Genomic DNA, 27,572 nt, shown 5'->3' on the forward strand with positions numbered 1-27,572 from the left:
CAATAGAGACTGTTAGAAGATGCTGAACTTCACACTTACGCAGTTTCTGTGTTTAAATTGTGTTTAGAAGCAGTTCAGCGGTTTTACAGATATTTCTTTAATGCCTTTCTGTGGTTCATTCACTGGTGGATAACACAAATGTTTATAACTGAAACTGTGGAGGTGTGCAGATGCTTCAGATTATAGAGCATTGGTGCTCATGTGGTTATTTTGAGTATATTGGAAACGCTTGTGATTGTTGTAATCAAATTAAACATTTTTCATTTTAAGCTTAAAAGTTAAAAATAGAACAAAAAAAAATAATAATGCAAATATGATAACATTTTACAATAAAATTGTAGTTAATAGCATTATTTACTGGATAAACTAACATGAATTGACAAAGAACAACACTTCTATTCATTAGATATACACCGATATATCGGCCAATAATCAGTATCGGTCCATTAAAGCAGTATTTCACATTATCGGCAGATGATCATGGTCGATATTTCCTGTCAATCCAAAGAGGACAGGAAAATAAAATGAATTTGCGCTGTGTATATATTTTTTAAAACATTACCAGTCGGATGTTCAATATTAATAGTCATTATACGAATTAATAAAGTTAAGAAATATTAATTTTATCTCGGAATCTATTTGGCAGATATCACTATGAATAATCAGCTTTTGGACCATGTTCTTTGGTGGATTTGTTACCACATACAGTTCGTCACTATCAATTTTTCAACAAACATCAAACAAACATCAATCAAACCATAGTGCCTGTAGTAAGACAATGGTAATGGGAACCACTAATTTACCATAATTAAATTATGGTCACTGTAGTAAACCATTGTTCATTTTCCTAATGGATAACTCCTCTTCCACATCTACTGCAACTGTCAATCAAATCCATAAACATTTTAAAGACTCCCATCATACCTCTCTTTGCTCCCATCCAGGCTGCTCTCTGACTCCTCCCCCTCTTCAGATTGGGAAATGGAGGGTGTTTTGCTCAGAGAATCTGGAGAAGGAGTGCGAGGAGTCTCACTTGAGCTGCTTTCCTCTCTCTGAAGCCTCCTGCCCTCTTTATACTCTTCTTCTTCATCCTCCTTATCCTCTTCCTTTCCATCAACGACAGTCGGCTCCTTACTGGTTTTGGTGACAGGAGTCGTGATTCGCTCGGGCTCCGGTGGTTCTGCGTCCAGGCCAGTGGAGCGGCTCTTTTTTAGAATGCCTTTAATACTGCGCTGACTGGAGTCCTGTCTCTGGAGGGCTGGTGCAGGAGTTTTTGGTTCTTCATCCACCTCTAGAGCTCTGGAGTGAAGATCCAACCCGTCTGTGCTCACAGAATAACACTTCACTGACGGTTTCTGTGTGCTCTGCTTAACCTAGAAGAGACAGTAAAAAATAAGGGTTCCACTTATTTGTGATTGATTATTAGATTGAAGTCCCTGGGGTCACAGTCTCATACCCTGGCATGAGAAGTTTTTTTAATCGTTGATTGTTTTCATATTTAATTGATAAAATATACATTTCAGATGTGGTCAACAGGGGGGCCGTGGCCCACAAGGGGGCCCCAGCTGACTTCCAGGGGGTCCTCAGAATTACTGATCATTTAAAATTAGAGAAATGATTATAAAAAAAAATTCTTATGAATTGTCCATTTTTATATTGAATAATTGAATTGAATATATTGAATTTATATTAATATCAAGCTCTTAAATACTTTATTGGGAAGAATTTTTAAGTTTTGTGAGGACGAATCGGATGTCATTCCCGCCCTGGTTCAGCGGTATTCTGTCACATTCCCGTCAATAACATATGTTACCTTGTCCTGCTTCAATGTGTCTGTTTTCATCCACAACATTCCCGATTTGTTCTGACACCGCAAAAGCTCGCAGGTAAAGCCTTATGTTTCAGTGCGCTAGCTTCTACACGCAGATCTTTTAATATCATGGGCTATTTTGTATGTTTAATAAAACATGAAAGAAACAAAAATCTTGTTGCAAAACATTCCCTAGCTCTTATTTTTTTTATTAATGACATCATTGACTAGTCGACGTGACTTATCACATAACAGTCGACCTCAGGTCATCCAACCCCTAATTTGAATATTGTTGAAAACATTGGGGGGCCTTGTAGTCAAAAATGTTGAGAACCCCTGTCTTAAAGCCCAACGCATCTAAAATATAGACTGAAAAAAAGAGATTGTATCTACTTTATTCAGTGCCTAACACAGGCCTGTTGGCTCTGACAAACTCATCACTGCTTGAAAACGTATTCCCAGATAACAAACAAAAGCAAGATCAAATTCAGAACACTCTCCATGGCTTGTCTTTCTGGTAAAAGAAGGTTAACGCAGTCACAGGCGCTCACCCCACAGCCCCTTCATTTCATTCTGAATACAAGCTCTCATTCTCCCAGAAAAAAATGAGGAGAAAGAGTGAGAGTGACGGAGTGAAATCACGGCTGGTGGTCTGTTTAACGGCAGTACACACAAACCCTCAGGGTAGGGAGGTACGGAGAGAATCAGACACAGAGAGAGCGTGAGTGAGGAGGGTGGAGAGTCCATCTGGCCGGCTACTTGGATAAAACCATGATAGATTTAAGAGGACATATGGAGCCACTGTATTCCAGTGATGATGAGGATGTAACAGTAAGACATGATGCTGATGGATATAAGAGAAAACAGTCTGAATACACTTAGTGAGCTGCCTACGTTGGTAGCATTTTAAGACAATGTACTGTTGGTGTGCTCCAATAGAAAGGTTGTTGTTTCAAAAGGTCAGAAGCGGAACTATGCAAACTTTGTGGCCAAATTCTAATCAGCAATCCCAGAATGCACTGCAGCATTCTCAGTGGAAAAATTCATCCAAGACAGAAGATTTATGCGTCAAGAGCAATGCCTATTATAGATAAATTTAGATAAAAGCTGACTATTGAGTATTCTGGAGAAACCACTCTTTTTTTGAAGTTTTGGTTATCTGAACCATAAAAAAAATGCATAAATCATGAAATCATCTATACGGTTTAGGATATTCGGGCAGCATGGGATGCTTTTTCTCTCTCACCTTGTCATCTTCTTTCTGCTCGTCTTCCTCTCCTGCAGAGGATGACTCATCCTGTCTCACATTTTTGCTTTCTGTAGGCCTTTTCTCACCATCTGATGAGGAGAAGGAATGGCTGCGGACAATAAAAAGAGAGACAGAGTTATATTATGAATATCAAGATATTTATAAAATATAATCAAAAGTCTCAACAATGTGTTGCCCATCCCTAGTCGTCATTTGTAATATTAGAGGATTAACAATACTTAGCCAAATAAACACATGAAAACAGTCACTTCAATATGTAATGCTTTCCAATCAGGCTGCTGTCCAAAGTTAATCATTGTGAATGTGTTTACACATAATAATGTGAGTCATAGCGATGTCTCTGGCCAAAGAACGAAACTGAAAAAGGAGCATTCAGTCCAAATTCCACAAAAGGCAACAGAACCCACACGTTTATGATAAGAAAACGTACATTTATCACACAGCCGTTGACACCAAGTAAACTTGAGCCCACATAGACCCAAAGGACAATATACGAGAGTAAAAAGTATACTTTACATGCATTTTTAAGAGGCACATTGATTATTTCACTAAACTGAAATAATTTAACAATACAATTGTAACTGTTTTCAATTTAAACAATTAACATTAATTCTGTCTGGGATCCCAAAGAAATAAGATATAAAACATTAAAATGAAGTGAAACCTACAAAATCTCGTGGGAATTTGTAACTATTTTACTAGGTGGCTAATTTGTTTGAATTTGTACGATCTATACAAATGTTTTATTATGATTTTCTTACGCGGCAGTGACGTTACGTTTAGAGGTAGGGTTAGGGGAGGGGTTTCAGTATTGCGTTTTTTTCTAATAATAAAACATTTTTGTACGATTTACCTCTTACACATTCATACGAATTAGCCACCTTGTAAAATAGTTACAAATACCCGTCAGATTAGGTGGGATTTTGATTTTACAGTTGATTTTATTTTGTTTTTTTCAGGAATAACAGCGACATTTCATATGCTTTGGTCTACTTGACACAACAGGTGACACAACAGGTGAGTTAAAGTCTTTTTTACTTCCTTATTCTGACGCATTTCCGAGTGCAACGGAATAGAAAACAGTGGGCGTGGCTTGTGTTTTCCGTTGCGATTCGATTGGATGTATAAAAACAAGCGTTTCATTTTTAAATTAAACCTCTTCCAGACTGACAGATAAAGTGGAGGAGTTAACAGCTCTGCCCTGCCCAAGCCGTCCCCTCGAGATGGATAGCCATTAGAGGGCGGAAGTGCATTTTCAGATTTGAATTAAAGATTATGAGGGCACATGAGTTTTAAAAAGGGAATGACTTGAAAAAAACAGTTTTTTATAACAAATGATTCTATTTTATTTCACCAGGACTATTTACGCTTTCCAGTAGCTCAATGGTAAGAGCAAGGTTGTGGGTTCAATCCCAGGGGATTGCACATACCTAAGTATAAATGTATCGGTTAATGCATTGTAAGTCGCTTTGGATAAAATCATCTGCCAAATGCATGAATGTAAAAAAATGTAAATGTAATATTGAATGATTCCAATTTGGGGGGCTTTGAATAAATCAAATAATATCAACCAAATTTGGGGTAACTAAACAGGAAAATTACGTTTTTCTTATTCTTAAATCACACAGACGTACCATCACCCTGTTATAAACTTTTAATTCAAAGCAATCTCTTTGAGTCCAAAGCCTTTAACCTGGGACTTTCAAACTACACCCAGAAGATAAAAGCAGACTGTAAACTAAACAAGTTATATGTGAACTAGAAACACAACTGTACCGTCATTCATCTCAATATACTGTACCGTCATTCATCTCTATATACTATAAATGACCAATCAACTCAAACCACAAATGTCCTGGATATTGTAGTTCCACACCACATCAGATCAAGAAAACTCTACCAGCCCCCTGCTGAGAGAACGGAGCCAGATGAGATGGGATCCAGAACCCTATTCCGCCAAAAAGCCAAATTTATAGCAGACTTCTGTCTTTAATACAGCAACGCTCCATCAAATCTCTAAAATCAGTCTCTCTGCGCTTAAGAACAACAGTCATTGGTGAAATATTCATCCCGGAACCACTTGGTTTATAACTCCTTGAGACATTGGTACACTCCAGACCGAGCCGCAGAAGGTCAGTAACAAAAGCTTGGACATGAAGCTAAGGGTAGCAGAGGTATGTTCTAAAGTCTAATGAGAACCAGACGTGCAACATTTAATAAATTAACCAACATGTGTGCATGCCACCCACACAAACACCCACACAAATGGCATGGCATGCTAGAGCTACTGGTTCACCTTCTGGAAAAGCTTATCATAAAAGTATGAAGACATCCATTCTCTCAAAACCAATACACAAAATCAGTAGGCTTCAGAGAGATGCTTATCTGACGGACAGCCGTTTTGCATTCATCTTCTATGACTCACTGCCCTCCTGGCAGCAAACAAATAAAAACTAAAGCAGCACGGTGGATTAGAAAATCTTAAACTTGTGTGAATCACCTCTGAGGGACTGTATACAAATGAACTCAAAACTACACAAAGGCTAAGCAAACTAGCTGCCAAACTATTCACCCCTGATTACCTGGTGGAAACTTTTCTCCTTTCGCTGCTGATTTGGTCCTTTTCTTGCTCGGCATTGTGGGTAACCTCTTCTACACGGTTCGTCGGGGTGGGGGAGATGTCGGTCTTGTTGGGCCCCTGGTGGCCAAAGGGAAAAAACAGTAAGATATTAAAGCAGGAATAAAGGAACCATGGGTACTTTCCACATCCCAGTAATCCTCCAGAGATTGCCCATTCAGAATCTTACAATTAGCCATTCAGATCAGGGTGGTTTTGTAAAGTCTTTAAACAAAGCTATGGGGGATGAAGGAAGAGGGGACTACACAGGGCTGCAGGGGCTAGGCGGGCGCACACACACAGTCTGGGAAAAGCTGTTGTCTCATGAATGAATGAATGAAGGTCAGAGTCGTTTGGATGCTAACTGTTCACTCGCAACGAGGGAGCGAGAGACAGAAAATGTGAGAGAGAAAAATGGGTAGTGGGGAACAGAGGTGGAACCTACTCACCTAAATATTAAAGGGGAAGATGGGTTAATACACAGACACTCCTTAGTTTTTAGAAACAAACGGTCCGAGGCCTGCTCGGAGCACCGTTCATTTTTTACGTTGTTGGTCTTGATCCATTTATCTGTATAGCTGGGTAGTTTTTAGATTTAAATTTCAGTACTTAATGTGTGGTCAGTATGAAAAGAAAGTCTGGAATGAGAGATCTTCTTATGAAACAGATCTGAACTTCATTTTTGCAGCTGAACTCGCATATCAGTGGACTTTCATGCTCTAAACAGGATGAACGTACAGTAATAGATGTTGCATTTACGGATTTAGCAGACATCTTTATCCAAAGCGACCTTTTAGTCTATGCATGTCTTTTATCAGTAGCCCAGGTGATTTTGGTGTCAATATTACAAAAATTGATTGACTATAAGGATGCGCAATAATGTTGCCCATGGACTGTAAAGTAACAAGCATGAACTTATTTATTAAATATAGCTAACAAAGCCCAAGTAAATGCCAAATGCCTTGCCGTTTACCTCCGTGAAGAGGTACAATAAAAATACAATAAACAGCCATATTTGCTTTTGAAATGGAAATATTATGCATTATTTTCTAATTTTCAGCACATGGATATAGTATTCAGGCCCGGTGACCCACCCATGCAGCCAAGCCTATGCGAGAACGTGGCAAAATGAGTCGGGATGCGCGCATTTAGCTACACGCAAAACAATTAAAAATTGTCTTTGCACAAAGATGGTTGTTAAGCCTACGGATCCCTTTGCTCTGAATAGAAGGCCTTATTAAACGTAATTACATACACTGTAAAAAACATTTAAAAAAAACGCAATTAACAAGCATATCATACATATTAACGCACATATTTATTGTAGGCTAAATAAAGTGCATTCATTACATATTACTGCAAAAGCTGCATAGGCAATGTCCACTGTAAGAAGAGTGAGTCTGACTAGCGTTTTTTAACATTTTCACCCAAATTTAATGGCTCACAGTAAATTTTCTGTAAATAATATATGGACAAACAATATGTCAAATGGAAGAACAGAGTCTCAGCTTTTAATCAAAAGAAACCGTATTCTTCTATCCTCATTTGTTCGTTTTTTATCACTCCGTAGATGTGGGTAGGGTCAAAATGCCTCATTTTGTTTAAACATCTGAGATAATTAACGTTTTTTGTCAAAGATTCCGCCCAGATTACACTCAGAACAATCATTAAAAACCGCTAAAACATATACGTTCTAGGTTCTGTGATTCTGTACTTTTTCCCAAAGGTTGGTAATAGCGCCACCTGCTGTACAACAGTACAAACACTGATTGCGGTAAAAACTCGTCTTTGGCGGGAAAGTGTTTGACGAGATAACTCGTCAATGGCCGTGAAAGAGTTAATACACAAAAATGATCTCACTCTGACTGAAACATCCAAAGTGCACATCAGAATGTAAGTGTCTCGCAAACATAATTATGTCTCAACTGAATGCTTGGTGAACTGCATGGTACTTGATCCGTCCATTCCTAAGGCCTTAAGCCTCGATGTCAATCAAACAAATTAAATTAAATAAACATAGATAAAAATACCTATAGAATTTACCTAGATATGGTTGCCAGTCATCCTCACTAAGATTTTATTAAAAATGTTTAGTATTTACGACTGCGCCCTGCTATTGATGACATCAGCTACACTTAAGATGGTAAAGCAGAAACAATGAGAAAAATCCCACAAAAATAAATGCTCTATTTTTGAGGGGTATTATTGAATAGGGTTTTTTTAAATAAAAAAGACGTTTTAAATAGAAATATATAAAAAAATCTAATAATTAAAGAAATAATTGTCAACTGGCTATATATAAAAGCTAATTGTTTAGCATGCATTGCAAACTTACAGAGCCTCAATACAATGAGGACGGAACACAGTGGATCTAAAAGAAACAAAAATAAGGCAATCTATTTGTGCAGTTATAGGACCAAAACGAATACAAAACAATAAGCACTGGATATCATAAGGTGAGGCATTTACATATTATATTACTATAACAAGATATCCACAAAAACCTAACACTATATTATTAGTTTCTTATTTGAAAGTGTCTCAGTAAAGGGGTAGGCCACACAAACGCATTTTAAGTTTACACAGAGTGAACCGAAAACCCTGTTTAATAAAGCAGGCTTCACACAGCATACTCAAGTGAGTCATGGTCATTATTTTTATTTTGCTTCATATTCTTTGTCGAGTAAAATCAATCATATCTAAATGCTATGGTGAACGTTTTAAAGGTTGTTAAGAAATCAAGCTTATTAATTTTTTTGTAATGATTATATTGATTAAGTAATTTTCTAACTTAAATCTGCATGTAGTCGGTTGACGCTGCATTCTCATATAATTTAAATGGGATGATAACTCCGTTTCAGTTTGGGTGAAGTTTGAGACTTATGCATAAGTGCATTTTATAAGTAAATACTGTTTTCTTCTATGAAAATAAATTACTCTACTAACTGTTGTTCTCTTCCCAATTTATATGATCTTTATTATAGTTAATACATTAATATAATAAAGTTATATCTTAGATTAGTTAAGTATCGGTAAATTCCATTAACATAGCATTATTAAAACAAACTTGCTTTTTCTACAAACACCATGCACTGTGTTTTTTTTTTTTTTTTTAATATATTTTCTTCTGTAACGCTGCTTTTGAACAAAACACATTGTGAAAAGCGCTATATAAGTAAAACGAATTGAACTATGCATGTGGCAAGATGTTTAATGGTTCACAATTACCCCAGCTAATAGAATTTCAGCGGCCCAGTGGCAAAGTTGGCGGGCTAACGGCGGCAACCGACTGTGATCCACCGGGTTTTTGATAATCGTTTTTCCAGCGGTCTACCAGCGGCAGCTGCCGTATTTCTGCTGGTGGTCAGCTGGTGGTTTACCCACGGTCGGCCCACCGTTCATAATTATTAAATAACGCTTACCAACATGTTCAATAGCAACAGCACATTTATTATTTTAACACATCAAATACATAAATGCATTAGCTTTTCAAATGGTTTTAACCAACATTAACATTTAGTTGTATCCTTTCTTATATAGTTATCCATCTTTCTAGTGAGACCATAGTAAACACAAATAATCCAATATAAAATAAAAACTACCCAGCGATACAGATAAATAGATCAAGACCAACAACGTAAAAAATGACCGGTGGTCCGAGCGGGCCTCAAACCGTAAAATGATCATGTTAAAGATCCCGAGTCGATGCTGCTACTCAGCAGGCTACAATTTACAGTCCTTAGCTATTGCCACCTAAGGACCTATTAAAGGGAATGCAGTTTACATTTACTCTGGCTGACCTTCCTTGCACCAGGAATGATTTATAATACAATGATAATAAAATACAATATTTCAACCGATTATTTTTTTGCTTTTCCTGTAGTCAATACGCGCTATACCCTATGTAAGATACATACAATGGAATTGGTTTGCCTTTATACAATTGCTGACCACTTTGTGTAACCTTAAATTACCAAAGAAAAAAGTCGTTTCTTCAGAAAGCAAGCAATGATTTGTTTAATGTTAGCAAATACTGCACACATAATAAAATCCTGTGAAATGTTCAGTGGTAAATTGGTCTGGTGTGGCACAGTTCATCAGGGATTGGTTGAGAACGGTTCAAATTTACTGGCTTTGGAAATGGGGTGGGAGGGGCTCATTATACAACAGTCAAAAGGCCGTAAATGACGCGTGCTATGTGCAACCAAAATTGCGGTTTTCACAGCCTCATATGGCAAGACAGCGTCGCAAAAAGCGGTGCTTTTTGGGCGCCTTAAAAAGGCGTCAAATATGGCACGGTTTTTACAGCGTTTGGAATCTATGGCGTAATTGTGACACCATCGGCTTGCCATATGTACAAGCTCTCTTCCGCACGTGTAATTTGCTCCATGTAATGTATTTAACTGTCACTTGCATTTAAAATCATAATAAAGCAACACATTGTCGAGAAAGGGCAAACAGCATATAGCAGCTCTATAATGGAGATGTCCTGCATTGTGATTTCTTACGTTTTACATTTATAAATCAGGATATTAGCTTATTAGTTAAAGTGACTTCTTGTGGCATTCAGTTGTAAAATAAAGTATAATGTGACAGATCATAGAGTAGAAGATAAACAGATATCAAGCGCTAACATCAAAAAGGCGCAAACGTGATGTGATGACATAACAAATATGCTAATTAGCTCTTGACGTCACCAGCGCCACAAGTTTGTCAAAATCCTGTGGGAAACACTGCTTCGCGGGGCTTTTTGTTTCTGTAAACGGTTATTACTATGCGTAGCAAGATTTCATAGAATAAAATTAAGTGATATTAGGCAATGTAATGCGTTCAGCAGTTACAAATCCGGGTATTCTATAACAGGTTTAGAACTCTGAACCAAAAAGAAACAAGGACCAGAACTGACCATTTTATAATACTCAGGCACATGAGAAAAATGTGATAATGTTGCTTAATGGGATAGTTAACCCAAAAATGAAAATTAGGTCATGAATTACTCATCCTCAAGTTTATTTGAACTGATAGATAGATAGATATTCTGTCTCTATCAATTAAAATAAACCTACCATAAAAATTATAGACCCTTCATTTGTTTGTAAGCAGGCAAATTTACAAAACCAGCAGGGGATCAAATACTTATTTCCTCTCACTGTATTGGATTGGAAAACTGGATAGACTCTGAATCACGGGAACGAATCGTCTGTCGTTATAATTTCAGTTCGGGTCGGATTTGCGTCACTCCGCCTTATGCCGCCTACGTTCCACTTGTGACATTGCAGGACGGAAGACCAATCACAGCAGACTAAACCATCTGACCAATCAGATCGGAGTAGGCTGACAGAAAGGAGGGGATTAGACAGATGAATGCCGAAAGAATCATCTGAGAGTCCGCCAAAAAGTAAGTTAAGGATAACTGCCTATTATAAGAAAACAGCCGTGTATGTACGTAAAATTGTTGGACCCTCCATAAACCAAATTAGGAATTTAAAAATCAAAAAATATTAACTCTTTAATACTACACAGCTCTCTGGAATACTTGATTCTGTTTGGTCAATCATGATTCTCAAAGGTTATTCCCAGATATGAATCACCTAAAAGTAAAGACACAGGCTCATTTGGGTACTGCGAGTGACATTACAAATACTTATAGATAAATCATATTAAAGTGCCTATTAAATAACAAACAGCATATGGGATTTTTTCGCGTTCAATCATTTATTAATCTGACAAGTAGCCATGTTGTAAGAACCTACTTATATTACCCTCATATAGAATGCATAAGCATCATAAAGAAAGACAAATGAAATGTCATGGCTACATTTTGCTTAAAATTCCTAGAATGTAAAATGCGCAATAACAATAACTGTTTACATTTACATGCACACGTTTGGCTGACCCTCGATTGAGTGCAATTAAGGTATACATTTTATCAGTATGTATTTCCCTAGGGATGTAACCCATAAATGTACAGTAATAATAACAACAGGCCCACCCACATAGCTGGATGTTTATCTGCCAACAGCAGTCTAACAACCAAAATGACAAGTGACTTTAGAAAACTGAAGATAGTGTCCAAACAACAGTAAGTGACTGTTCACATTTTTTCACTACATTACATCACTTTTTTTTTCAAGCTGTTTTTAAGAGGTTTAAGAAAGCTTAGTGCATATGGTCAAATTACGACAACTTCACCTTTTGAATATCGGTTTAGATTTAGTTTTCCTACACAAAATGACTGGACTAAATTACTGTCTGCGGTTATCAACAAAAATTCTGTCAATGGAGCATGCCTCATTTGTTTTAAACCTTAACATTCCTTTAACAAATACCAGATTTTCTTATTTCACAAATGGGAAGTAAAATTGACATTCATTTCTTCAAACAAGATATTAAAGGGATACTTCACCCAAAAAGCTAATTCTGTCATCATTTACTCACCTTTGTGTCATTCCTAATCTGTATAAATTTCTTTGTACTGATGAACAAATAGAAAGATATTTGGAAAAATGCTTATACCCAAACAGAATTTACCGTAGTAGGAAAACCCCTTGACTACCAAGGAAAAATTCTTAAAGAATGTAGGAGACCTACTATATTTTTTCCTACTATGGTAGTCAATGGAGGCAAAATCTGACTGGTTATAAGCATTCTTCCAAATATCTTTCTCTGTGTTCATCAGAACAAAGAAATTTATACAGATTTGGAACAACTCAAAGGTGAGTAAATGAAGACAGAAATTTCCCCCGTTTTTTAACTCCGCCCAAAAAATCCTGAAAGAGAGAATTGGTGAAATACTGTTTAACAGTATACCTCCACACTTTAGTACTACATTCTTCCGAGCTTTTTAAATGTGATTCAGCAATTCAGGTCTTTCATTTATTACGTGTTTAGAAACGATTCTCAAAATTCTCTTTACCCGAACTTTAACTCAGATCACATTTAGTGGTCAAAGAGACATCTGAAGGCCTGGCAATCCTAAAGTCTCTGGCAACACAAATACAAAATTGAGCCTAGCGTGCAGAGCAAAACATTCTGGGTTGAATAAAGTACGGTGTTTCTACCCAGAGGACACCTGGATGTCTTCAAGTTCACTTTTTAGACAATTTTAAATGGCGCACAGCTGACAAGCATTACAGAAAGCTCCATTCAGGGTAACCGGAGAGCTCAGCTGATAACAATCCATTTAATTTAGTGTAAAGCTCCTCAGAAATCATTTCCTGACGTGATATAAGACAACCAGATGCCTGCAAGAGACGCCTACGTCATGATCATAACATGAACACATGACTTTGTCTTAAGTGTATGCATTTGTGTATTACATTCACAGAATAAAAACAACCGCCTACACAATGTTTTTGCAAGTTTTTGTGTTTACGCACTAGGCTATATTATCGATATCGTGCTATCTTAATAGTCTCAATATTATCGTGGTAATATGACTTTATGAAATGATAGGTCTTCCGGGCCTAACAGAGAATGTTAGAAAATATTATAGATGTTAACTTTGGCAAGATCCATCTGGTGCAATTATTTTATTATATAAAAGGGATTTTTAGGTCATTTGACCAATTTCATACTATAACTCTTACCACTTAGCAACAGTTATGATATGAGGATAAAGAAAAGAGAATGCTTATGCCACGTTTCCACGTCATCATTTGTCATTTTAAATATAGCAATAAATATTGTTCTATAGATGTTATACCGAGGCATTATTGTACAGTGAGATTTTGATATTGTTACATCCCTATTACGCACACAGCGAAAAAATTTGTAGGATGACAACGAGTGTAAATGATGTGCTGTTTTCCTAAATAAAATTCGGTTTATTTGACACGGCTGTCTTTATTTTGTCAACTTTTGGTTCAGGCTATGGCATGACTTTGCCATTAATTGTAGTGCAGTGGAAGGCACAACTCAGTCTTTATATTTGAACAGGTTTGTTAAGGTTCTTTATCAGTAAAAGATTTGAGAGAGAAACATAATGAGAGAAAAAGTGAGACGGTGACAGATGGATCCGATGTCCATTTCAGTGTTCGAGGACAAAGAACACTTACTTTCAAAAGAGACATCTTGGCAGGAATACTGCTGTTGGCGTCATCATCGCCTTTCCTGTCATCTGTCAACACACACACAGATACAAAGGAATTTCAGAACGTGCACACACACACAAGAAATTGACCGGCGCTTTGTACAAAAATGTCACCAGAATAAAAAAAATCTGGACTGTCATATACATATGCAAAATTCTACTTGAAACCTTCTTAAAGCTACATGTGTTGTATGCTGATTTGATATCATACGATTTAGTGAAAACATTTGGAGTAAATGTGGCATGCAAGAATCCATGACCCTTTATACTTCTCAAGTAAACTTTATCCTGTGAATCAAATAACACAGATGATATCAAATGTACTCAAAGAGTCATTTTACCATGAGGTAAATTTCTCAGTTTGTTTTGGCCTTAAAAACAGCCCTCTTACACAAAGACCTTGACAGACACATACACGCGTATGTTCTGCTATAAACACTCAGCGTTAAGTACTTCTCTTGACATCTACTTATTTTCTCGACCTCTCAGAAACGGCCATACAAAAACCACCTGTTCAATGAGAGCATGATAAGATTGAATCTCTTGGAAGATGGGAACGTGCAAAAATGAGCGTTTGATTCATATAGGCTAGTCCTTTAGCCCACATGCACTCTTTTATCGTCTGAACTATTGCAAAACAACCAGACGAAACAATGGTTTTTGCTCCTTGCCTGAAACCATTACGGAGCGACAGGGTTTTATTTATTTATGCTCATGGCTTGCATATTCAGTAAACTGTTTAACTAAACTAATATAATGGGAGGCGTGTTGTTAATCACAATTGTGAAGGTTGAAATGCTAGAACTTGGCAGAACAATTTATCATCTGAGAGGAGTAACGTGTGTTTGTGTGTGTGTGTGTGTGTGTGTGTGGTTATCGAGGAGAGAAAATAAAGACAACAAATTTAATGTTTGCAAACCCGATACAAACCACATCCAAAAGTGGTCTAAAATATAATTCAAACCAGATTTGGGGTCTCAGAACAGCCAGATTGGATTTCAAGTTCTTTGTCATATGGGATGTGACAAACTTTGTGTTATCATACAAAGTGTGCAATACTGTCTGAAGCTGTGTGAAGATACACTCATTTTTGCCACATTACTGTGTAGGGAGTACTGAATGAATCAGATTTAGGACATGGAATTGCTGGAATATTAAATTCCCTCTACATCATGATGGGATGTGGGCCCTACTGACAGACAAAATTGACCAGCTTTCCATTCTTTCCACACTGAAGGCTAATCCAAATTTGTGTGCAGTGTGAACAAATCCTAGCAGTTCACAGCATCAGCAGAAGTCAGTCATGTTAAGCTGAGTGCAGCTGGAAACGGTCCTGTTGTTCATAACTGCTGTCATTTGTCAACCGTGATCTGCAAGAGTTTGGTCACGTTTCACATGATCCTTCAGCTCTTTATTTCCCTTGCTCCTTCTCCATTCTTCTTGGGTAATTTTCTGGATTTGTAATGTATTTGTGCGTCTGCTGTTACAGTTCAGTACAACAATAGGAGGCTGTCTGCGAGTTAGCTCTGCGTCAGATCAACCATGAGGATTACCGCTGTCGAAACGGATGACAAAATTGGCCTTTTGTCAGTTTGACCTTCCTGTTTTTGACAAAATTGTTCATTGCTTTCAGTCCTTTTGCCGTGGGTTGATTTTACAGCAAAAAATGCGTTACTCTTCAGAGCGTGAACAAATCCTAAAATCTGCTGAATTCGCGCATTTAATATAATGATCTCATTGCAAAACACTGTATAAACCAGAGGAACAGGAAATATAATACAGCAGAAACTCTGTTTGGTCAAACCTATAAAATATGGCTGGTGGCCACTTGCTGAGTTCATAAAATCTCTGATCATGCGTCATTTTCGTTTGGTTTTAAAATCCGCAGTAACCAATAACACTACCTACATCTTAAACGGTTATTTGTAAACACCTATAGCCATTTTAAATAACAGATGTGAATTTAAAGGGACAGTTCACTCAAAAATGAAAATTCTTTCATTATTTACTCACCCTCAGGTTGTTTCAAACCTGAATAAATTTCTTTGTTCCGATGAACACAGAGAAAGATATTTGGAGGAATGTTAACAATTTTCAGTTCTGGGACGTTTATTTTTTATTATTATTGAATAAAAAATTAGATATTTTTAAGAATTTAGGAAAATAAACTGGAGCACCTCTGACCGCCATTTAATTTTTCCAACTATGGAAGTCAATGATGATATCTTTCTCTGTGTTCATCAGAACAAACTGATTTGAACAGGTATTAAATTACATGAGGCGGAGTAAATGATGACAGAATTTTCATTTTCGTGTGAACTATCCCTGTAAACATGCACAATTTAATTCAATGGATTCAAGTGAATTACGGGAAGCACTTTTATTTCCATCTTTCTTTTTTTCTTGCAAGACAACTCGATTCCTCCTCCAAACAATTAAAACTGTGGTGTGTGGCCCCTGATAACCTTTTGGAGGGCCGACTTTAAGTATTTACTACCATAAAGGGACAAAAAGCCTGGCCTGTCTGAGAGTTCTGTAAAGACTCTCAGAGATACATCTGCACATCCACATCTGTGAGCGTGAGGCTGTTTGTGTGTTTCACAAGATTCTCTCCAGCTGCAAGCAAGAAAAACACAGTTTTGCCACTCTTTAAAAGAGAAAGAAAGAGTGGCACAATGAAGCCAATAGAAAAGAACTCTGTGCTTCACAAAAGGCTTCTTTGAGGCAAATGAAAGAAAAGAGACTTACCCTTTGGCTTCTGGGCTTCCTCTGCTTCCAACAGACTGTGTGAAAAAAAAAAAGACAAATGAGCTCACGGATTAATAGGTTGCATCTTCACAAAACATGACAGCGCTTCACCTGAAACCTGTAGAACTGCTCCGCCGCCCCTTCACAACAAATTCTTTGTCTTCTATAAGTCCGGTATATAAATGCACGAGAAAGAACTCACTAAACATACATTTAGGCCATCAGTAAGGCATTATTTATATTTACTGAGAAGTGATTTCTGAGGAAGTCTAACAACAATGCAGACCCTGCAGTCATGCTAGTTTCCTTTACTGGCGTGGCGGCTCCAGGACTCCTGTCAGCTGACTGTTTGATCAGCCCCAGGAGACTGTTACGTTACAAAACAATACATAATAAAGAATGGCAGTCTGCTGTGAAATTATGTTTTATCTGAATGACACCTCCAGCTTTTACTATGGAGAATAAATCAGAGAAAAGAGTGCCAATGTTTGGCATGTTTCACAGACAGGGCATAATAAAGCGCCTGAAACTACCGTCATGAAAAAACGAACCTTAAGAAAATGTTTCAAATATTAGACATGAAGTGGTCCAACAGATATTATAATGCCCATTATATTTATTTTTTAATTTTTCTAGTGTTGCACAACATATTGAGATAATTGATGAAATAAATATAACAAATGTGAATATTGCAATGGTTTACAATAACTTTAAATCTATACTTTATATTTAGTTGAACACACAAGAAGAAAATTGCAAGAATGTCGGATCTCACCCACCATTGACTGCCATAGTAGGGAAAATAATACTATGGAAGTCAATGGGGGTGAGTTTTGAAAATCTCCCAGATATCTTCTTTGTGTTCAGCAGAACAAAGAAATGTATGCAGGTTTTGACCAATCTAAAGGTGAGTAAATGATGACATAATTCCTTTAAAATTATTGTTAACCATTGCAATATGCACATTTGTAATATTTATTTCATCAATCATCTCAATATGTAGAGCTGCACTAGAAAACATAAAATGTATCCGATACATTTATCTAATACTACAATTCAACATTTTGTCTTGAACTAAGGGTGAGAAAATGATGACAGAATTTTCGTTTTTGGTTGAAGTATCTCTTAAATTCTTCAACATGTTACCTTTAGAGTCAAATTTTAGGTTGATTTACATTTACATTTATGCATTTGGCAGACGCTTTTATCCAAAGCGACTTGCATTGCTTTATCCTTACATTTTACAATGGTATTTGCAATCCCCTGGGATCGAACCCACAACCTTGCGTTGTTAACGCAATGCTCTTACCACTGAGCTACAGGAAAGCCGATGTAGAAAGGAGAGAGAGTTGCACGCAAATGTTATTGGTATTTTTGTGCATTCACAACCTTTGATGTGTGTGGATAGATAATTTTTAAATAATTTCGCTATTGTGCAACCCAAGCATTAACATACCATTATTAGAAAGTTATCACATTTTTCTTCAACATCGAGCAGCCTTATTTTTTTCTCTGTAGACAGTTGACCAATTCAATTAACACAACAATTAATTATCTTAGATTATCTCAATACTGTTGGTCCAAATTATGTCCAGTTCACACAAAAGTTCCCCAAAATTGTGCCATAAAGTGTTATGTACAAAATATTCAGATACTGTTGTGCGATTTAAATTGTTGGATATAATTGGTCAAAACATTTCTAACAGTTTTCTAATTTGTGCCTCTATAAATTGTGGGGAATACAGTGTTTTTCTGTGTACTGTGAAAGGAATATAAGAAAAAAAATACATCATCATGAAAACACATCAAAACACAGGAAAAACTATTTTAAGGGTTCTTTATCAGACTAGTGCATATTGCTTTACAAAAGCTTATCTATACCCTTCAGGGCAAGCACAAAGACACGAGACATCAGCAGTCCAAATAGATCTAAAACAGGGTCCGTTTCCAAGAATGGTCTACATTCAGTGTCTGGTACAAACAAAATGACTTGTGTTCAGAGTACAGAGATCAGTGCCAGATGAGAATCATAAATGTGTCACAGATGCCCAACTGAATGAAACCCTTCTAAATACCCAAACAATGTAATGCAAAAGCATACAATTATCATACCAAGTTTGCCAAAAGACAAAAAGAAGTCAATTTTTCTATCGTTATTGCCTATCTATTTTAAGTTGTTACTGTAGCTTAAAGATCTCCTATGCTATATATATTTATAGACATTGCAGCGGCAACATCACAAACAATCTTTATTTTATAAAATAATATAAATAAATACAGAATGAAAAGTTATTTTATACAAAACACAGACGGGAAGTTAACTTCGGGCCAACTCATGTCTCCGATGAAAAGTCTATATTCACTAGGGGTTTCGACTAAGGATTTACATAGTTGAACCAGAATTATCACGTCTTTTCTATAGTCGAATCCACGCGTGCGGGGGGTTGACACCAGGTGGCTATGGGTACAGCGCAAATTGCAGTGCAACATTAATAAAACAAGAAACAATTAAACATTCATTAACAGAATTTGTTTCGAACAGAAAATACATTAACAATAAATAAATAAATGAACTAAGCCAGATTCAAGTCACAATGTACAAAATAAATGTGTTCAGGCAAAATGTCTGAAAAATGCAGGGGGAGATGTATTCAAAACAAAAGCCACAAATAAGCTAGCTAAGCTAATGGACATTTTCCTTAAACAAGCCACTTACTAAACAAGATCTCACCTCAAAACTATTTTCAAAACTACACGATAATAATGAATACATTTTTACAAACGAGAAAACAGCACGTTTCGTTACCAATGAACTACCAATAAAGTTAATTTATTTACCGCATGTAAAGGAGGAATGCAATAAAGCATCTTACCATTTAAACAGTCAAAAGTCCCTTTCACCTTTATCCCTGTGCACTCTTTCTCCGTTCTCCTGACGCGCACGCTTGTTTTCAGTGCAGAGAATGTGCTATGTTTTGGTTATATTACTTTATTATAATTTTTTTGTAAAATGCAGCGCAAAGTTCAGTCTAAGTAACGAACAACATGCATTAACAGACAAATTGTTCATTCATATTTATATGCCCAAACATTCCGTAAGTGACAATAGTATAACGGTCTCACAGCGAAGAAAGGCCCAGTGAGACCCGATCCTGCGCTGGGTCATAGCCAGACCTTGCGCTCATATGCGTCGGGGGATTCGTTACCCAATCATAAAAATTTCCATTTCTTTACATCATAAATATTTTTTTTGGAGGCGGAGTGTGTGCCCGTCTGCTACACCACTGCCCTTATAACCAAAATGGCATGATCCCCATTGCATAACATGCCAAGATTCGACTGTGCAATTTGTAGAATCGAATATTCACGATCACCCTTAATATTTACACAAAATAAACTAGCAGACATATCATGGTGTGATGTAGACTAAAACCTACTGCTATTAAAATAAAGGTGGGGACAGGCCTTTGATACATTAGAACGTGAAATAAACAGCCTGTTATTCTCAGCTTAAAGTCAATCTCCTGACTGGTCAAGCGTGAAGACAATTCTGGAATGACAAGAACGATGCCCAACCGTCACTCCTATAGACATCAACCATGACCCTGAACCTGACTATGTATGTACCAGGGGTCACACAGAGATCAGACACAGATGCACTCATCGTAGTCAATAAAAAAAGAAAGATGATACAGAAGTGGAGGTCAAACAGTGGGAAAGGACTAAAAAGCAATAGAGGAAACATAGGAAAGTGCAAGAAAATGAAAACACTCGATGCGAGAATGGGAAAAGTGTTGAAAGGCAGCATGCCCTAACTCATTCAGTCATGAAGAATGAGTTTAATACCATGAGCAGCCTGCAGCTGAGTCCTATTAGACATGCTGGATGTATTTTCAGAGGACAGGGATTCACAGGTACCCATCATTTGCTGTCATGCAGTTTTGGTCTTCTCAAATATACGCCGGGTCGTTCCATCTCTATTGGAGTACTCTTTGAAGTGATTCTTACATTTATCATTGCGTCTCGATAAAATAATATATGATGATTTAATGCTGTAATAATGCTAAATATTAAAAGAATAGTTCACCCGAGACGAAGCTCTGTCATCATTTACTCACCCCACATGTTGTTTTAAACCTGTACATGAGCTCTTTATTCCGTGAACACAAAAGAAGAATTGTACTGGTTCCATGCAGTTACAATGAATCGAGACTGAAGCTTTCAAGCTTTAAAAAATACACAAGCACCATAAACTATCTAATCAAGGTGCTTCATGTGAGTTTGTACTCAAATTCAACTCTTTTGAAGTCAACCGTGTGTTGAACAGACCAACATTTAAATCAAACTTTCATTATGGGTGAAGTAGTCCTTCAAAATCATGCGACGCTTTGTGTTTCTAATCTTACTTTTCCTCAGGGGGTAGTGATATAACCACAACACGGGCGCATTTGTTGCATAAACAGAGAGCAGATAAATAAATGAAAATTCCCCAATGAATAGCACTGTTTAGACCACGTCTTCTCTTCACTTACGTAGAGCTGCCATGCACCGGTTGGAAGATTTCCATGGAATCGCAAATTACGGGTGTTTACTGCAATCGCTGTAGGGAGCTAAAAGGAAGAAAACATCTCTTTGGCAGAGTCCACTCGCTGTTTAACCAACCTCCTCTTCTGTTGGGATTACGCAAGGCCGTTATACTGCAAATTATAAATTATTATTAACAGGAATGACTTTAATCCTTAGAGTTAAAACAAGCTCGCCGCCGACAGACACGCAGCAAAATATCATGTTGTCAGATCAACCACACCGCCATCGCACGTGCCACATAATCCAGGTGACCTACAGTACGAACATACTGGAGCAAATAGCTAAAAACTATAGTACTATCACCAAGCAAATCACACAGACATGTTTTTGGCGTTCCGTGCGGGCTTGCTTTCACTCAAAAACATACGACGCTGACTATAAAAGACTGAGCGGTGACGTGCCTGGGCTGGACGGGCTGGTTTGACGTGTAAATGTCAAATAAGAGAATGAAGTGACGTCGACATTCATGTTTAATGTTAATCTTTGCAAAGGTAATGAGTGACTCCACCTACCGTAGAACTGACACCCTTAAACGTCTTCAACTACATCTTTTAATTAAACAAGACTTCAATTTCATCAGATAAGGAAAAATGGAATGAGGCCAAAACAAAGATTGTTTCACAACAAGTCTTGACAAATGCAGGTGAGAAAAACCCTGCAGTCATTTCTTTCGAAATCCACATTTTCGTCTCGCCAAAAGAAAACGTCCCTGAGTGATCAGTCCCGCAATAAGAACAACATAGTTTAAGGAATAGTTCAGCCCAAAATGAAAATTCATCTATTTTCACAAATGTCTTTTGAGACTTGCATAACTTACTTTCCTTTACAGAACATAAATAAAGTTTGTCGTAGCAGATTGCCGAAACTGCTCTATTCCATAATATGAAAGTCAAATTTTGCGGTCAAGCTAAATTTTGGGCACGTTGTTCTGTAATATTTCATTCCTTTCCCCTCACAAGGGTATTGCGTATCTTCAGAACACAGTAAATATGGCACATTAAAAGACTACCATCCTTTATAGTGCTTTTATGTTGATTTTGGAGCTTCACAACCTCTGGATCCCATTCACTTTCTTTGTATGGAATAGAAAAGCTTGTATTTCTACTAAACATATTTTCTGTTCAACAGATGTTTACACAGGTTCAGTGTGAGGGTGAGTAAATTATGAACTAATTTACAATATAGAATCAATTTGCTCTCCACACAAGAACGTTCCAGAGAATTTATGTGGTCTATCCGTCTTATCTCTTCTGAATCCCCCACGCATTCGCTCGTAATATCCATGTTTGTAATTTCCTCAGAAATGCGAAACACTCATGTTGACTGCAAACTTGAACCAAAACAGAAAGCTCAAATGTCAAAACAGCGGGATGAGTGCTGGCTTAGATCCATGGACGGCTCAATTTAACAGACCCTGACGTTCTCAAACATTCTGGCCTTAAATTGAACTTTCTGAACTGAAAGGTCAAACCTTCACATTTGAGAGTTATTACCTTCACACTCGAACTCACCTGTGCTTTTGGCGTGATCTTGAAACTTGGTTGTCCTCATCGGTGTGAGCTTTGGAGATCTTGGAGGATGGTGTGGCATCCATCATAAGATTTGAATTGGTCTTGCTTTCTTCTCCTTGCTCACTGAGGATGCTGCTTTCTTTACTAGACTGACACAATCCAGAAGCATCTGCCTTCTGCTCAGAGCTGGGTCTTGTATCTGAGGTGTCCAGGTGTCTTTCTTTTCTCGTGTACTTAGATGAACTTTCTTCCAAGTTGGCGTAGCGTTCAGCCAGCTCCCGTCTTCTCTCGGCCTTGTAGCGAGCGATACGTTCAGCTTTGGAATCCAAAGATGAACTTTGCAAAGAGTCCAGAGCATCCATCATGTCTCACTCCCAAAAAGCAGTTACACTTGTTTTGCCCACAATATGGGCTATAATGCGTAAAAGTTCACCGCTTGGATGGCTGATGGTGACAGTGGGCGTTTCCGTTTACTTCCTGTTGGACAATGAGCTTGTCGGTAGCATTGCACTGTTGAGAGAGTCAAAAAAGAATTTGTGTTATTATTATGTTGCCTGCTCTTGAATTTAAGAAAAGCTTTTGTTTAATCAATGAATAGAATGAAATGCAACAGAAAACAGGATATGACTCTGCAGTTGAATACAACCAGTAGCGCAAATACTAACACACCTAAAGGCTAAACCTTGCTATGGAAATTTTTTGTGTCAGCTGTTCAAATGAAAACCTGCAAAAAAAGTGCAGTGATCCAGCTGAATGAAAACACTGAGGACTCCAACACCCTGCCCACACTCTGATTCTCAAATTACAGAGGGAGAGAAAGAGAGAGAGAGAGAGAGAGAGAGAGATAGAGAGAGAGGAAGAGAGAGATAGAGATTGGCTTGATGTCTACTGGCTACACAATCAGCTTCCTTCTAAAGTTGCATCATACCAAAATTAAATCTAATACGTGACACTTCACATGTTCATTCTTCTCATGAATCTCCAAGGAGAAACAAAATGAATTTCTATGGGCTAGCATTAGCTTGCTGCTAAGCTTACAGTTGCATTATCTTTGATTATTTATAGTTAAAGAGATTACCTTTGGGTTATAAACGAGCCTATGGTAGGTTCTGTCAATCCAAAATGCTGGCTCGGCCATGGTTGGGTGGCAACAACCCAGAATAGGTTAATTTATAAACCAACAGTTGGTTTTCTCCATATTTTACCCAATAATAGAATGAAGCAACCCAGCGTTTTCAGAGTTCAGGGTGAAAGAGAGAGAATTTGTAACCACTGTGGCTCTTGTAGTGATTAATGACCTAGAACTGTTTGGTTCCATAATTCTTAATCCTGATATCACGAATATTGTCAATACTGGTGTATTGAAGCCCCTTGTCTTCTCATTAACTTGCTCTGAATGGTGGTTTCTCTTTGCATAAATACTCACGTCAAAAATTACATACATTTTTTTTGTATTGAGAACAGTGAAACAGTATCATGAGGCAAAATAACGCCATATTTTGAAATCTTATCCTCCAACCGTAGTCGAAAATGTTGCAGTAGTTTTGGGACGTGGCCAAGGTTTGTGAAATCTATTTGACCATGAACAAATGTAGACATAAAACAAGATCCGTGTTTCACAACTGATATTTGTTTTTCTTCTTTGTGCATTGAAATGCACACTGTTGTGTGTTCATCTCAGTAAAACTTCAGACAAGTCAAGCATTTAGGATCATAAGAATCTATTGTGTCTGTTTGCAAGTACTAAAGTGTATGAAGAAAGTTTATTATTGCTGAGAAAGAATCATTAGCAGGAGAGGGTGAGTTTGTTTAAGTGGGGGGTTGGGCATGGAGCGAGGGATTCCTGCTCTGGGGTGCAGGGGTTAATGGGACACATCTGGGAGCTCACACTTAATAGCTTGCACACAGGGAGAAGCAGAGGGGACAAAATGGAGAAAGGCAGAACAGATGAAATAAAGTAAAGGTCGTTGGAAGGGAATGAGTTGTAATGGAGTTCTAGAAAGAATGAAGAAAATGAGGAATGTAGCTGAGATAATGAAAGGATCATGGGAAGAAGGGAAAGGCATTTGGGGAAGAGTGTGGAGCAATGGGGAACGAGGTAATAGCGGCATCACAGATGAGATGACATCACCCTCAGAGGAGCTATAATCTCCAGCGACCAAAAAGACGGCTCCAAATCTGCTCAGGGCGCCTAGACCTGAATCACAGCAGATATTTTTCCTTCTCTGTGAAAACAGTTAAAAAATGACAGCTGGTTTAACAGGGCCCTTTACGGCAGGGCGTCGGTGCCAAAGCTGAAAATTGCTGACCATTTTTCAGCACATTTCTAACTCAAAAGTAAAAAAGTAGCCAGATGATTGACTCCACAATGGATTACAAATCTGCTTGTCCTAAAACGGAAACTGCTGTCGTCAGAGGGGCAGGACAACAACAAGCAGGCAAACAAACAAACAAACAACAATGTAGTTAGGTCAAGACAGACACAAAACCCAATTATTACCAGGATGTGATGCACAGTCTACAGACTTGCTGCAGCTCACTTCTTGTAGATTGCACATCGGTTTCAGATACTGTGTTTAATTTAGTGGTGGGCCGTTAACGGCGTTAACGGCGTTAACGCAGTGAGACTCTTATCGCGCGATAAAAAAAATGTCGCCGTTAATCTATTCTCAAAGTTGTGTTGGGAGCTGGGTCTATACTACGCAAGCTATGATGACTTTCACCTTGATATTTTAGCGCGGATGTATACCATCTTAACTGCACTGTACGGGGCGAGAACGAGATTTTTTAACTCGCGTGATTCGCGTCATTCGCGGAAGCAGAAGCCGCCTCATCATCTCATAACCAGGACTTCATTCGCGTCATTCGCGCCGCCTCATCATCTCATAACCAGGGCTTCATTCGCGTCCTTAGCGCCGCCTCATCATCTCATAACCAGGGCTTCATTCGCGCGATTCGCGCAGCAAGTAGGTCTATTGCCTCTTTGCATTAACATATAAATCACTCGCGCTTGACGCGCCATTCGCGTTTGGTCTGAACACAACATAACGTTACTGTGAAATGACCACATCAGACGTGATGTGCTAAAATGGATGCAGCTATGAAGCGCCGGGTTTGCTTCAGGGAATATTCATTTTTAAGAAGCTTCCCAATGGAAACATCGACAAGACTAAGGTTGTTTGCACCTTGTGCAATGCGTAATTGGTTTAAAAAAAAAACACTTTCTCTTAACAGTTAGTGGTCTAGCTCTAGTTGAAACCAGAACTTTGTATTGAGATCTAATGTATTATGGCTCCTGTATGACATATCGCTTTGTTGCTCCCTCACTCTTTGTAAGTCGCTTTGGATAAAAGCGTCTGCTAAATGACTAAATGTAAATGTACTGTAGGAGCTCTTCCAGTCTCAAGTACCACCTAAACACAAAGTTCATCTTATTGAACATAATTTAATTTTCATCACCAATTATCATAGTAGAACAACTTTCTCAAGCAGTTTGTGATGCATTTGGAAACAGGAGATGAGCCCCTGGTCTAATGCGCCACCTGGCTTGAGAAACCCGTTCTCAAAGACTTACTTTTAGTCATTATTTGGGTAGCACACATATTCTGAATGCCTTCGGCAGAATTCAAATGAGACATTTTAATCTAGATTAATCTAGATTAAATCCAAGATTAATCTAGATTAATCTAGATTAAAAAAATAATCTATGCCCACCACTAGTTTAATTCTAATGAACTCAAATGGTTGTGTTTGCAAAACACCATTTTTGAAGGGGAAATACATTAATGTATGTAGTGTAAATAAACTATGATTTATTGTACATATGATGCTGCTCCAACAGTAGCGACAGGGAGGAAATGCAACCCAGCAACAGCGGTAGCAGATTCGAAGGCAGAAGTCAGAGATAGGGACATCGCGGGACAAGTACAGTATGGCAGAGAGGGACTTAGTTCGGGATCAACCATACCGACATGGCGAAAAGCGATACCAAAGGAACAGTGTTGGCTAGAAGAGTAAGCAAGTAGATGCGCCAGAGCAGTCTCTCAAGCACAACAAGGCCGCTGGGTGAGGTGGGAAGGTATTGAGCAGCGCAAAATCACTTGGGCAGAGCTGAGTAGTATGAAAACAAACAGGCTAAGTTTTAAAGAGCTACATATGATGTGCTGCCCTCGCCAACAAATCTGCTCTGGCAAACCTTCTTGTGGGCTGTAAGAGATGCACATTGCGCCAAAATCAAGTACTAAAGTGCCTGGCTGCGGCAGTAGAGACCAAGAGAGTGGCAACAAATGCCATCATCTAAAAAGCCAAAGCTAACTCGCTAAAAAGAAAAACCCTTTATTTGGGAGGGGCAGAAAAAGTTGTTGAGGCTGCAGCCACTAATCTGGATGAGCTAATTGAAACAGGAAGTGGGGTTCAAAGGACAGGTCCAGTGGAGGATAATCAAGAACTGGCTGGTGGTGCGGAAAGCCACTGGCTGTGGTTGAGGCGGATGGACACACCATGGGCTGCCAGATGACCTTGTAACAATGCAACACACCCAGGTCTGATCAACCTACGATGGGACTCTCTTGGCTGAGAGTGTCTTCTAAATAAAGGGCCAAAACACCCAATAGCGCTAAGGTGCAATGTGTCGCATTTTTGGGAACCATACAAAGGGCGTTATCATCAGCACCTCACCAAAAGTCTTTCACCCAGGATAATGGATGTGATGAAAGTGGGATCAGAAACACAACTGATGATGTCTCTTCGACAGTAGCAAGGAAAGGTAAGTTTAAATATCCTATGTATTTCTAGTATCATATTTCTCCCAAACACAAAGGATGCCTACCCGACGAATCCAATGAAACCACGGACCTCCTTTCCTCAATTCATATTCTAGACTGCTCCCCCTGTCATGCATAAGGCGTGGGAAATGTCCAATTAGGTAGTTAAACTGT

At 38.1% G+C, this 27,572-nt stretch overlaps 1 protein-coding gene across 3 annotated transcripts in view; it reads right to left on the bottom strand.

The window, feature by feature from the left end:
• Positions 1–27,572, bottom strand: part of svild (supervillin d) — a 60,416-nt gene that overhangs the window by 23,171 nt on the left and 9,673 nt on the right. Inside the window, exons 1-7 of one of the 3 annotated variants that reach the window (XM_056771715.1) lie at positions 23,305–23,403; positions 22,636–23,145; positions 16,538–16,572; positions 13,755–13,816; positions 5,663–5,778; positions 3,057–3,168; positions 925–1,373 (exon numbers count right to left, since the gene is read on the bottom strand). In XM_056771715.1, the coding sequence (XP_056627693.1) occupies positions 925–1,373; positions 3,057–3,168; positions 5,663–5,778; positions 13,755–13,816; positions 16,538–16,572; positions 22,636–23,000 (1,139 nt within the window). In that variant the 5' untranslated portion in view covers positions 23,001–23,145; positions 23,305–23,403. Of the gene's footprint in view, positions 1–924; positions 1,374–3,056; positions 3,169–5,662; positions 5,779–13,754; positions 13,817–16,537; positions 16,573–21,069; positions 21,474–22,635; positions 23,146–23,304; positions 23,404–27,572 lie in introns of those variants that run through there. The other 2 variants (XM_056771714.1, XM_056771716.1) reach the window with 2 other exon arrangements.

Source organism: Triplophysa dalaica, chromosome 17 (assembly GCF_015846415.1).
Source record: "Triplophysa dalaica isolate WHDGS20190420 chromosome 17, ASM1584641v1, whole genome shotgun sequence".
NCBI classification, from domain to species: domain Eukaryota; kingdom Metazoa; phylum Chordata; class Actinopteri; order Cypriniformes; family Nemacheilidae; genus Triplophysa; species Triplophysa dalaica.